Below are 14,297 nucleotides of genomic sequence, written 5' to 3'. Positions count from 1 at the left end.
TCCGTCTATCCATCTGTCTATCCGTCTATATATCCATCCATCCGTCTATATATCCATCCATCCGTCTATATATCCATCCATCCGTCCGTCTATATATCCGTCCATCCACTTTATTATTTTCACCTAATAACCCTTCTCATAAGCTAGTTTTAAACTCATCAAATATCTATAATCCCATCCTAAATCACATGTAATTTTGCTCACAGGAAAATGCTCACACAAATCAAACGGTACAAAAAAACCTCCATATAGGCATGTATTTTTGTAACATTACAAAATTAAAATGTCTCATAACCCGAATATAAAATAATTCTATTATTTGGTGTGACCTCCTCCTGAGGTGAAAGATCAACACTTTCTGCTGGTCCTTTTCTGTGTCCTATTAGTGGAAAGTGCCACATGCCCATGTGAATCCCAAAACGTTCCAGTGATGCGAAAAATGCATTCTCACCATTTCCCGTACAGAAATATTTTCCTTGGCGAGACCTTCTCCAGTTACATCAGCGTGCACAACGACAGCAGTCAAGTGGTCAAAGACATTCTCGTAAAGGTAACGGCTCACGGGAAGTAATGAAAGCCTAATGTAGTTGTGTCGGTTTTGGTGTCTCGCTACTATCCCACGATTGTCTCTGTTCGCAGGCAGACCTGCAGACCAGCTCCCAGAGGTTAAATCTGTCCGCTTCAAACTCGGCCGTTTCAGAGCTCAAGCCAGAGTCCTGCATCGATGATGTCATCCATCATGAAGTCAAGGAGATCGGGACACACATGTGCGTTACTTCTGACACTCCAAACGTCAAAAAATAAATCCAATGGAGTAGTTCTCCACAATCTAATGTTGTTAACAAAAAAGTAAACCGATTAAAAAATTTTTTTTCGGGAATTTTAATAAAGCTGAAATGAAATCAAAAATAAATATTACTAGAAAAACTTAAACTTTAAAAACAAAAATGTTTTTAAAAACAACTGAAATGGAAAATTTGAAATGTTTCCTTTGCAGCCTAACTGAAGTAAATAAGTTGAAGTACTAAAATCACTGATCTGAATGGAAATATAAAAATTACAAATACTCATAACAAAATTACTGTAACTTAAATAAACATTTAAATAAAACGTAAAATTAAAAATTGTAATAAATACTACAAAAAATATTTAAAAAATAGTGTTGTCAAAAACGATTAATCGCATCTAACAAAAGTTTTTTTGTATAATATGCGTGTATTTATATTATATTTGTCATATATATATATATATATATATACACAGTGTATATATATAAACATACACACACACATATATATATTTATTTATATATATATATACATGCTTACACGTGTGTACCGTACATACGCACACATATACATACTGTGCATGTTTGTACAGTGTGTATATATATATATATATATATATATATATATATATATAAACACACACACACAAATATTATATAAACCTTTTTTATTTAGATGTGATTTAATCAAGATTAGTATTTTTTTTAGTGTTGTCAAATCGATTAAAATATTCACACTCAGTTCTGACCACACCCATTTTTCGCAATCCAATTAACTTCAATGGGTAAATTCAAGTCCCGCCCCAACATCTTTGGATTTGATATCCTCTAAATTACTCAATTTACTGGTAAAATTGGTTGCAAATGCTGTTGCATGTTCACGTTGCTACCATATATAGATCAAATCCATCAAGAATTAGAGATGTACACAGCACGCTGTTGTCCTCACCATGTTTGTGTCTGATCGTCTGATTCCAGCTTGGTCTGTGCTGTCAGTTACACCACTCAGACTGGAGAGAAGCTCTACTTTAGAAAGTTCTTCAAATTTCAGGTGAGCTCATTTCCTCCCGCTCTGTGATTGGATGCCAGCTCGACGCAAACCACTTTGCACCGAGCCGAGACTTTTAATTTACACTGAAGCTTGACATTTGAACTCGAGCATGAGATCTCATGCTGCTTTGCACATCAGCAGAGTTGAAGAACCGAAGCTAGGTCACCGAAAGCAGTCTTGAGTTGTGTGATAAATTCAATTTGACATGGATTCTGTTGACGTGGAATCAAACTGCAGCTCAAACTTCAGTTTTAACTCTATTTTGAACCAGGTTCTCAAGCCTCTAGATGTAAAGACCAAATTCTACAATGCCGAGGTAAGTTTACATTTCCCAGTTTGAGCTGTTAAATGTGTTTTTTTCTCTCTAATATTTAGAGAACATACACAAAAGCAAATGACTCACTTATAGTATAATATAGTATTTTTCATGGTCATACTGTTTATCTTCCTCTCTGCACAGCTTTTGAAATAATATATAGTGAGGCCATGCTTTTTAAGATCCCATTTTATACATTTGTTTCATTTGATATCCCTTTTGTAAGTAGTGTGTGTGTGTGTTTCATTCATAATTCACTGTTTTGTTCACGGTTATGCTGCCTCAAGAAGAAAACTGACATTGTCATTTTCTGGTGCATGTAACCTTCACTTCTCTAATGTTTATTTTTGTGTTTTATTCCTCCATTAGAGTGACCTCAGTTCCGTGGTAATTGTTTTTCTTTCTCATTGCAACTTTTTTTTTCAGCATAACCTGTTTCTTTTCTTCTCCTGAGCCTTTGGAACAAGCAAGGGCAAAACATATGAAAAGTATTTTGATATTCAGATAACAGGACAGCACTGGTTGAGAAATCCAGACCTGTGCTATTAGTTAAAGTTATTTTTCCAATTCATAATTTTTTGCCAAAACCTTTATTTAATTTGTGTTAGACGACACTGAGTTACTGTATTATCTGTTGGCAAGATTTTAGAAAGGCTACATTACCTACAGCAGGAGCCTAAAGAACGCCTGAATAGCTTTTTTCTAAATGACTTCTGTCTGGGGTCTCAATACTTGCATGTTATTTGTTAGGTTTTTTTTAATGTGAGGCTTTATTTTTGATGCCTTTGGCGCTATAACGAGCGATAATAAACTTGCGTTTATTAACAGAATAATGCGTCTTTCGGAAGAACATTGTAGCCGAAACTACTACTCTCTGTGTACGTCTATGACGAGTCACGCAGGCACTGGGCTACTCCACAGTGGCAGCGATCCGAACCAGTGTAAAATAGTCCCAATGTAAACACTTATTATAGGAGTACCATAGTGGTTCAGGATAAGACAAAAACACGGATTGGAAATGGATTCATGATGAACTCTCATTATATACATTTTGTACATTTTGAACAGAAAAAAGTTAAGGACTTTTATTTAATGCTCATTGCTCAAAATATGACGTGACCCCCACAGAGCTAGCTGAGGCCCCCTTGTGGATTGATGGAGGGATATATATCGATGGATTGATTGGATGGATGGATATGGATTGGATGGGTGGCTATGGATTGGATATAGATGGATGGATGGATGGATATAGATTGGATGGATGGATGGCTATGGATTGGATATAGATGGATGGATGGATGGATATAGATTGGATGGATGGATATGGATTGTATGGATGGATGGATCGATATGGATTGGATGGATGGATATAGATGGATGGATGGATATGGATGGATATGGATTGGATGGATGGATATAGATGGATGGATGGATATGGATGGATATGGATTGGATGGATGGATATAGATGGATGGATGAATATGGATGGATTGATGGATGGATGTTTATAGATATATGGATGGATGGATATAGATTGATGGATAGGGATTGGATGGATGGATGGATATAGATGGATGGATGGATATGGATTGGATGTATGGATTGGATGGATGGATGGATATGGATATGGATTGGATGTATGGATTGGATTGGATGGATGGATGGATATGGATTGGATGGATATGGATTGAATGGATGGATGGATATGGATTGGATGGATGGATGGATATGGATTGATGGATGGATATAGATTGGATGGATGGATGGATGGCTATGGATTGGATATAGATGGATGGATGGATGGATGGATGGATGGATGGATATAGATTGGATGGATGGATATGGATTGGATATGGATGGATGGATCGATATGGATGGATATGGATGGATGGATCGATATGGATTGGATGGATGGATATAGATGGATGGATGGATGGATGGATATGGATTGGATGGATGGATATAGATGGATGGATGGATATGGATGGATGGATATAGATGGATGGATGGATATAGATAGATGGATGGATATGGATGGATGGATCGATATGGATATATGGATGGATGGATTGATTGATGGATGGATGTTTATAGATATATGGATGAATGGATATAAATGGATGGATGGATGGATGGATGGATATAGATTGATGGATAGGGATTGGATGGATGGATGGATGGATGGATATAGATGGATGGATATGGATTGGATGGATGGATATGGATTGGATGGATATGGATTGGATGGATATGGATTGGATGTATGGATTGGATGGATGGATGGATATGGATTGGATGGATATGGATTGGATGGATGGATGGATATGGATTGGATGGATATGGATTGGATGGATGGATGGATATGGATTGGATGGATGGATATGGATTGGATGGATGGATATAAATTGATGGATGGATTGATATAGATTGATGGATAGATGAATGGATTGATATAGATTGATGGATAGATGGATGGATTGATATAGATTGATGGATGGATGGATATGGAATGGATGGATGGATGGATATGGATTGGATGTATTGATATAGATTGATGGATGGATTGATATATATTGATGGATAGATGGATGGATTGATATAGATTGATGGATAGATGGATGGATTGATATAGATTGATGGATAGATGGATGGATTGATATAGATTGATGGATGGATGGATGGATTGATATAGATTGATGGATGGATGGATAAATAGATGGACAGACAGAAAGATCAAACCTCTACAGTAACAACATTTATTTTTACAGTGTTTATTGTTATAAATTAAATCAATGTTATTTGAAAATAGAAAATGTCCTTAAATTTAACCAAAAAAAGTTATAATTTTTAAATTGGCAATCCACATAATAAAAGAAATATGTAAACCAACAATGAGATGAGGAATATGTTTTTCTGTTTTCCTTTGCTTGTTTGGTCTCAGTGCTTGTCCTCCACTGCTCACTCTCAGCAGCGCTGAACCGAAGCAACACTCACTCTTCCTGACGCTTGTTTCTCATCATCTTTTAGACCAACTCATGCTTTCTTTGACCGGTTTAAATCACTTTTTATTTTATTTTTAATTCCAAAAACCATGTTGACAGTTTTATATCAATAATAATGGTGTGATGAGTTAAAAGGCTTCTTTAGGGTGACGTGATATAGTCTAATTTCATATGCATATTTGCCAAACGGCTTGATTTCTGGGCTATTGAATGAATCGGGCTTGGCATGGGTTCTTTTCTTCATGCAGTATCAATAACACTTCTGTTGATCCACAGGCATGAACTAACCTCCGACTCAAAATAACACTAATGGACAAACTGCGCTTTATACACCTCTCTGAAAAAATGCAATAAATTCCACTTAAATGTGTCTGAAGAACTTGATTTTTATGGGCCGCATTCAAAGATCTTTAAACATCGATGATTCAATTCAGTGCCATTCAAATAAAGTATAAAATATTAATTTATGAACATACAGTACAATACTGCATGAAATCTGACCAGGGCTGAGTAAAGGCCAACTATGATCGCATTTTCTATTGAACTCTATTGGTAACTCGCGACCATAGTTGGCTTTGGGAAACGCACCCCAGATGTGATGCGTTTGACCTTTGACCCTACAGACGGATGAGGTGTTCCTCGAGGCACAGATCCAGAACATCACTACGTCCCCGATGTTCATGGAGAAAGTGTCTCTGGAACCTTCTCTGATGTACAACGTGACCGAGCTCAACGCTGTGTCCTCTGTGGACGACAGGTAAGCCTTGCTGTTACGGTTTATTATAGAAATTGCTACTTTTATTCAGTAAGTAGACCATAAAGTGATCGTAATATTTCAAATATTGAACTTGTTTCTATTCACCCAAAAATCTTGAAAAAATTTATCAGTTTCCTCATATGAAGCAGCACTGTTTTCAACATTGATCATAATCATAAATATTTCTTGAGCATGTAATCATCATATTAAAGTGATTTCTGGAGGATCATGTGACACTGAAGACTGGAGTAATGATGCTGAAAATTCAGCTTTGATCACAGGAATAAATTACAGTTTAACATACAGTATATTCACATAGAAAAGTTTTTTAAAAATGTATAATTATATTGCACAATATTACAGTTTTTCCTGTAATTTTGATCAAATGGACATTACCAGTAAACATTACCAGTTTTACTCAATCCAAACATTTGAACAGTAGTGTAGGTTTATTTAAGTGTATTGGGTTCAATACAATTTGGAAGCTTGTTTACGCCACAGAATAAAACATTTTAAAAGACAATTGCGACTTTTTATCTCACAATTGCGAGTTTATATCTAGCATATTATTATATAGACATCTTTTCTCAGAATTGTGAGATATAAACTCGCAATTCAGTGTTATGAAGTCCAATTCTAAGGTAAAAAATATATTTTTTTCCTCAGATTTAGCAGTTTATATCTCACAATTCTGACTTTATAACACACAATTTGCAACTTTATATCACACAATTCTGACTATAAAATTCGCAATTGCGACTTTATATTGTTAGATTTTGCTGTATTTGGCCGACCAGTGGTATGGGTGGCTCGCCAATGTATTAGATTTCTCCAATACATAAAATAAGTAAGCTTGACCAGAGTTCTTGTTTATTGAAGGTTTGTAGTGTAGCAGTCCTTCAGCAGCGATGTTATCATGTCGCCCTTCAACAATCTTAACCCAAAGTTCTGCTTGTGAGACAGAACTTTATACATGAAGACATAGCCTATGGGCTACAAACAATAAAAACCTGTTAGGACCTCCCACAGGAGATCGATCTAACTTGCTAATCCACTCTGAGCAATGCTGATTCAGTTTCTATGGACCATACATCTGAATGGGCCATTTGGCACACACCTTTGCAGACACAGACAGAGTGGATGACATCTGATACACAGTCACAATGTAAATTATTATTATGACTGAAAATACAAAATCTTTCAATATCATGCAATTCTGGGGCCGGTTTCACAAAGATAGACTTTGACAATGGCTCAAATATAGTAGATAGTCAGACTTCAGATAGACATCTAAATCAGACCGTTGCACAAAGCACTTAAGACTTTGACTATCTTAAGTAGGACTACACTGCAATGCATTCTGGGTAAAATAAGACACTTTTCAAAACAAAAAAACATGGCGGCTCGAGTAAGCGCATTCAACCGCTCAGTGCAGTTTACCCCAGCGGAAAGTATGTGTTTGTTGGAGGAGTAGAACAGTTACAAGGACATTTTACTTGGGGAAATTTAGCGGAGAATGTAGCAACAAGAAGAAATGTTTAATTTGGATTTAATTCATCTGTCAGACTCGGTATAGCTTCCTTGACCAACCGATGAAGTCCTCATTATTGTATATTTCCAGAAGGTTACTGCAGTCCCTAAAACCCTTTCCCTTCTCTCATAGCTCTCCATAACGTCCTCTGCAAACCACAAATGATGAGCCATTTTCCCTTTTCTTTTGGCTGTTTGTGATGTAACTGATTGTTACTGCTGGTTGCCAAGGTAACATTGAGTCTTAGACCTAAGTTAGCCTGGGGGTAAGGGGTGTAATTTTTTGGGTCTAAATTAAGTCAAGTCTTTATTTTTGTGAAACAGTCTAACTTGCATTAGACTAGTCTATGAGCAAATTTTAGACTTGTCTTACACTATAGGCCGGTCTAAAATAGCTTTGTGAAACCGGCCCCTGAGGTAAAAAGTCAGAATTGTAAGTAGGGGTGTGCCGGTTTCAGAATTGGTGATGACGGTTATGATGTGAGTCAAATGTGACGGTTCGTAACATAACCGTCGGGTTTTTTTTTAAATCCTTTAAAAAAAAAAAGTAACATAACCGTCGTTTTTTTTTAAAAATCCTTTAAAAAAAAAAAAGCAATGAACATGCTTTGTTTTAAATAAATCACACACACTAAACAAATCCTTTTAAAAACGTAGGCTGCTTAAATTATATAAGAGCTGCATAAAAATGAATGAGTAGGCCTAAATTACAAATGATAAAATCTACATAGCCTACCTTTATCAAAGAAAAAAAAAGTCGAACAACGATTGTTGTGATAATACCTTAATTAAACTAACTAAATACAGGAAACAAAAAAAGGGCAATGACATTTTAAATTCCTAATCTTTTTCGACTTCAAAGTTCCGTGACAGGAACATCAACATGTTCACTTTACTCGGTTTGGGGCGATCTGACTGGGGTAGATATGTTACCCGCAGTGCTAAAAACTCGCTCTGATGCTGTGCTTGTAGCACAAATACACATGTATTTACGTGCCAATTTTGCTAAGAGCGGATAGCGTGTGTCTCCCCACCATGCTAGTGGATTAGCCGTAGAGTCAATTGGTTCTTCTTGGAGATAGCGGGTTAACTCCGTGTCAGCGCGCGCTCTGATCGGTAAAGGGGCAGATATTTCAGACCTCCGTTTATTAGGGAGATCTCCAAGATTTCTCAAAGCCGCACCCGTCAAGAAAGGATGTAGCAAAGATATTTAATGCTAATGCATGAGGCATAGGCATAGTTTCATTCATTTACGATATGATGCGCGTTCACAACGCAATGCAAGTGAACGCGGCGCGCCGGCTCCAGTGTTGCCAGATTGGGACGGTGATTACCAGCCCAAAAGCTCACCAAAACCCGCCCACTCCAAGAAAAAACCGCCCAAAATTTTACTACCAAAATAATGTGATATAATTGTATGGCCATGTCATTCAAGGTTGATAAGCACAATTTGTATCTCCTTAAAACAAAATAACGATGGTAAATTAAAAATTAAAAATAAATAAATTTCCAAGGAAAACGCATCAAACCAGGGCAATAATCAAGGAGAATTGGCAAATATGACTTTAAATGTCGAGGTGGACACTGTCAAAACGGCAATCAAGAAATGAACAATGACTTTAGCCCTCGCAAGAACACATTGCAGAACATAACGCAGAATTTAGCAGTCAAAACTGATTCATCGTTGATTCAAACCTTTTTCAGCAGCTTTCAGGGACAAGAGTGCATGCAGTCTGGACGGTGTAAAAATGGCAGATGTCTGGTTAGGCTAGTGTGCACATGACATGACCATGGAAATGACTCTGAGTCGTCCCATATTCAGTTTCAATTCAAGTAATTCAACTGTGCTCTCCTCTCAGTTATTCACCATCAAGTCATCAACCCCCACATGTGTACGTTTATAGACTTGCTCACTATCTACATTTTTACTGTAGATGCAATTTACTGCATGTCACTTTGGCATTAGCGATCACTTGAATATACAGCTACAAGTTATCGCGCTAAATCGCGTCTTCCTGCTGATCCCTCGTTGATTGGCTGAAAGTGCGTGCTCGTCGGTGACGTCAACACCAACGCCAGCTGACTCTGCGCTGCGTGTGTGTGTGTGTGTGTGTGGTAATGTCATGATGACCGATTTTATGCACTACATGCACACTTTAGTTTAGTTTTTTAACCAATTATACTTTAAAATGTAGATGTTTGAAAACCGCCGAACTGACCCCAAACCAGCCCAAATTTTGTCCACCCGCCCAAACCCTTTTTTACCCGCACAATCAAATTCAAAACCGCCCAATTGGGCGGGAACCCGCCCAATCTGGCAACACTGGCCGGCTCCTCCATGTCACGGTTATTATATTGTCTGCTATATTATTAAATACATGCAATTGGTTGATGAAACATTTATTAAAATTAAGGTACAATTTGTACAAAACGAAATTCGCTTTAAGGAAAGGCTTACAAAGCAAAATTTATATGAAGTGGTAAAAATCATTTCTGACGATTTACAAAACAAAACTTCATTAAGTGGTAAAAACCATGTCTCCCGATGTATTGCGCATATTATGATCCTATCTAAAAATTTATTTATTTTTTGTTTGTTTTTTATGTTTGTAAAAAATATTTTAATAACACGGTTTTGGCGGTTATAGAGTTCTAATGACGGTGTTTAACTATAACCGTCGGTCTCACGGTTATATACTAACCGTCACACCCCTAATTGTAAGATGTAAAGTCGCAATTACCTTTTTTATTTTTTATTCTGTGGTGGAAACAAGCTTCCATATCACAATTGTTGTTAATTGAGTTTAAAGGAATAGTTGACTTGAAAATTCAGTCATGAGTTTCTTCTGCTGAACACAAAGGAAGATGTTTTGAAGAATGTCAGTAACCAGACAGTTGGACCCCATTGACTTGCATAGTATTTTTTTCCCTACTATTGAAGTCAATGGGGTTACAGACATTCTTCAAAACATCTTCTTTTGTGTTCAGCTGAAGAAAGAAACTCATACATGTTGAGTTGAGGGTGAAGAAATGATGACAGAAGTTTAATTTTTAAGTGAACTATTCCTTTAAACCAGAAGATTCCTGTTAATAGTTGAAACTTGAATGTTCTTGTAGAGTTAAAGTGTGGTCACGAGCAAATCTGGGCTTCATTTCGTGGACAGAAAAGGCCCATTGTCTATTGTAATAGAGTAGTGAAGTATAAAGCACAGCTCGCACAGAAGCAGCTTTCTGTTGGTCAACATCAGGAATTCATGCGACCAACTCGAACCAAAATTCCCAATCGTGTTCACTTCCTGTTGAAATGACATTTGCTGAACAGCTGTAAATGGTGCAGCAACAGACTTGTTGACATTATTGAACTTTTTCTTGGATCTGTGCAGCGAGTCGACGTTCGGGAAGATGTCGTATCTGCAGCCCTTGGACACGAGGCAGTATTTGTACTGTCTGAAGCCCAAGCCAGAGTTTGCGGAGAAGGCCGGGGTCATCAAGGGGGTGACGGTCATCGGCAAACTGGACATTGTCTGGAAAACCAACCTCGGGGAGAGAGGACGTCTACAGACCAGCCAGCTACAGAGAATGGTACATTAGACTAGAAAACAAAGAATTGCTCAGTCACTAGAGTTAAACTACCGTATTTTCCGGAGTATAAGTCGCATCAGTCAAAAAATGCATCATGAAGAGGAAAAAAACGTATATAAGTCGCACTGGACTATAAGTCGCATTTATTTAGAAATTTATTTCACAAAATCCAAGACCAAGAACACACATTTAATCTGGAAAGGCAAGTGAATTATTCAACTACACAATAGCACACAGAACAACAGGCTGAATAGGTGTCCGGTATGTTAACGTAACACATTAACAGTTATTCAGCGACACAATAGCACACAGAACATACTCCTGGGAGGCTGAATATGCTAAATTAACATTAGCCAGCGAGTCCAACAAGTTTTTGGTCAGCAAGTTCACCAAGCTCCCGATCTCATTCCTCAACACTGAATCCATTGAGTTCTTCCTCTGTGTCGCTTCTGAACAACTCCGCCAACTAGAGCGCCCTCTCGCGGCTGCAGACGGTAATGTTTTCTCTTAGTTCATCTCAGTCTGTATGAATTAATTTTGATATATAAGTCGCAGGACCAGCCAAACAATGAAAAAAAGTGCGACTTATAGTCCGGAAAATACGGTATGAACTGTATGTTACACAGGACGCAGCTCATTCGGCCTTCTCTTGCAGGCTCCTGGTTACGGGGATGTCAGGCTTTCCCTCGAGTTCATCCCGGACACGGTCAACCTAGAGGAGCCGTTCGACATCACCTGTAAAATCACCAACTGCAGGTCAGAGCATGGCTGAGAGCCTGTCAGGTTACAGATGAACTGTGTGCGTTTTAACCGCTGGTGTTCCTGTTGTCAGTGAGAGGACCATGGATCTGGTCCTGGAGATGTGCAACACGCGCTCCGTGCACTGGTGTGGGGTGTCCGGCAGACAGCTGGGTAAACTCAGCCCCAGCGCCTCGCTGTCCATTCCTCTCAGGCTCCTGTCGTCCGTTCAGGGCTTACAGGTACACTCCAGCTGGCCTGATGATTGAGGCTTCAGTGGGCTTTTACTTTTTTTTTAGATTCGAGCAAAGTTTGCTACTTAAATTCAAATTCAGGTTAGCAATAGTTAGTAATTTGGCATGTAATGCAAGGGGTCGATCATAACAGCAGTATTTATGTATTTATGTATTTATCTCTACAGCAGTACGCTGTATTTATAATCCATTTATTCACTTTTTGAGCATAGACCTTAAAATTAAATTTCCAACTTAAAGGAACACTCCAGTGACTCCACTTTTTTTGGCAATAGGCTCATTTTCCAACTCCCCTAGAGTTAAATAGTTGAGTTTTACCGTTTTCGAATCAATTCAGCCGATCTCCGGGTCTGGCAGTAGCACTTTTAGCATAGCTTAGCATAGATCATTGAATCTGACAATCATTGAAAATGACAAAAGTTTAAAACTTGACTCTTTTGTAGTTACATCGTGTACTAAGGCTGACAGAAAATTAAAAGTTGTGATTTTCTAGGCCAATATGACTAGGAACTATACTCTCATTTCTGCGTAATAATCAGGGAACTGCTGCCGTACCAGCAGCCCCAAAAAAAGCTGGGGACTATTTTCAGGCGCTGCGTAATATCATTGCGCTGCTGGTACGGCATTTTCATTTTCTGTCGGTCTTAGTACATGATGTAACTACAGAAGAGCCAAGTTTTAAATAGGAAAAATATCGAAACTCTTTGGTCATTTTTTTGAGAGAGATGCTAACGGTCTAATCAGATTCAATGATCTATGCTAAGCTATGCTAAAAGTGCTACCGCCAGACGCGGAGATCGGCTGAATGGATTCAAAAACGGTAAAACTGTTTAACTCTAGAGGAGTTGGAAAATGAGCCTATGTCCAACAAAAGTGGAGTGTTCCTTTAAAGTGTGGTAAATCTTGAATGCTTTAGAGCGCAGACTTAAGTTTGATCTATTTTCAAAGACGACACATGGCAGATTATTGCTGAAGTGAAAAACTTTAAAAAAAAAAGTTAACTTCAAAAAAGTAACATCATTTTACGTGTGTTGCTATGAAAAATGCACAAAAATAGTATTTTCAATTTTTATATGAGATATATATTTTCAAAATCACATGTTACTCTAGAACTGCAGGAAAATCAAAGCCAAAAATCGAAACAAGTTGAGCTCCAAATTTGACATTGATATCTCAAAAAAAAGAAGAGCTTTCGGTCAGATTGTGTGCAGCACCTAAGTTACCAAGTTTCGTACCATTCCAATGAAGTAAAAGAAATGTCAATTAAAAAAAAAAAATTGGTCAAAAATGAGCGAACAGCACCAGAGGTACAGTAGCAAAAATGAAATGAATTATGATGTAGGATTCATGATACATCTATGTAATTTCTGTTCTTCTTTTAGAGCATATCTGGACTGAGGCTAACGGACACTTTCCTGAAAAGAACGTATGAATATGATGACATCGCCCAGGTCTGCGTGGTGTGTCCTTACACGAGTCCAGAGAGTTGAACCCTTGTGGCATTTTGCACTGTCTGTGTCAATGGACCAACTTCCCATCTGTTCTGCATCTATTAATATAACACCTTCTGCTCTTTACCTTTAATGTTGTTTTAAAATGTCATTTTTAAAGCCCTTCATCATGATTTTAACTGTCAATGTAAATAAAATGTAAATTAAAAATCAGCTTATGTAGTGAGTTAAAACATGTATAAGGTTTGGTATACAACAGTGTGATGATAAGTGATAAATATCATGATGTTTTGCCGCAAAGAACGCTGCTGATATCGACAGAATGATTTCGAGACACATTTATTAACATTGTTTTTTTTGACAAAACATTATACAGCTCTGTGTTTTATAAGCATATTACATAGGCTTCAATCACTCATCTGACGGCAAATATCAGATTATGGAGCATGCAAAAGAAAATCGCAAATGCTGAGATTATGAATATGCTTATTATAGCAAGATTTTGTTGTCATTACCGGTGAATAAAATGACTAAACGAACAGATCTGGTGAAGCAGCTGATATAGCGATTACCGCACACAAACGTCTCTTGTTCCTAAAACGAACAGAATATGTTGTAAAAAATAATCCGAATGCGTTAAAGGGTTTTAGTTCACCCTAAAATTACAGAACTGCCATCATTGTCATTTCAGCCGTGAACTATTCTCACAATGCCCTTGGATGTTAACAACATGGCCCCACATTTAGTTAATACATGATCAATCATTCGTTTAGTAAAATAAAGTCAACTCTGATGTGTCATAACCAGCTACATTCATAAAGAGGACTGA

General features: G+C 37.6%; 1 protein-coding gene across 2 annotated transcripts in view; it reads left to right on the top strand.

Annotated features, from left to right (window-relative positions):
- Positions 1-13,776, top strand: part of trappc13 (trafficking protein particle complex subunit 13) — a 23,810-nt gene extending 10,034 nt beyond the window's left edge. Inside the window, exons 5-14 of one of the 2 annotated variants that reach the window (XM_079599999.1) lie at positions 466-550; positions 640-767; positions 1,766-1,838; positions 2,110-2,154; positions 2,524-2,541; positions 5,780-5,913; positions 10,827-11,025; positions 11,681-11,781; positions 11,858-12,005; positions 13,400-13,776. In XM_079599999.1, the coding sequence (XP_079456125.1) occupies positions 466-550; positions 640-767; positions 1,766-1,838; positions 2,110-2,154; positions 2,524-2,541; positions 5,780-5,913; positions 10,827-11,025; positions 11,681-11,781; positions 11,858-12,005; positions 13,400-13,507 (1,039 nt within the window). In that variant the 3' untranslated portion in view covers positions 13,508-13,776. The remainder of the gene's footprint in view (positions 1-465; positions 551-639; positions 768-1,765; positions 1,839-2,109; positions 2,155-2,523; positions 2,542-5,779; positions 5,914-10,826; positions 11,026-11,680; positions 11,782-11,857; positions 12,006-13,399) is intronic. The other variant, XM_079600000.1, reaches the window with a different exon arrangement.
- The last annotated feature ends 521 nt before the right edge of the window (positions 13,777-14,297 follow it).

This window comes from Phoxinus phoxinus (genome assembly GCF_949152265.1).
Source record: "Phoxinus phoxinus genome assembly, chromosome: 23".
Lineage (NCBI taxonomy): Eukaryota > Metazoa > Chordata > Actinopteri > Cypriniformes > Leuciscidae > Phoxinus > Phoxinus phoxinus.
Note: the sequence above shows the minus strand (reverse complement) of the source record. Positions and strands in the feature narration are given on the sequence as shown.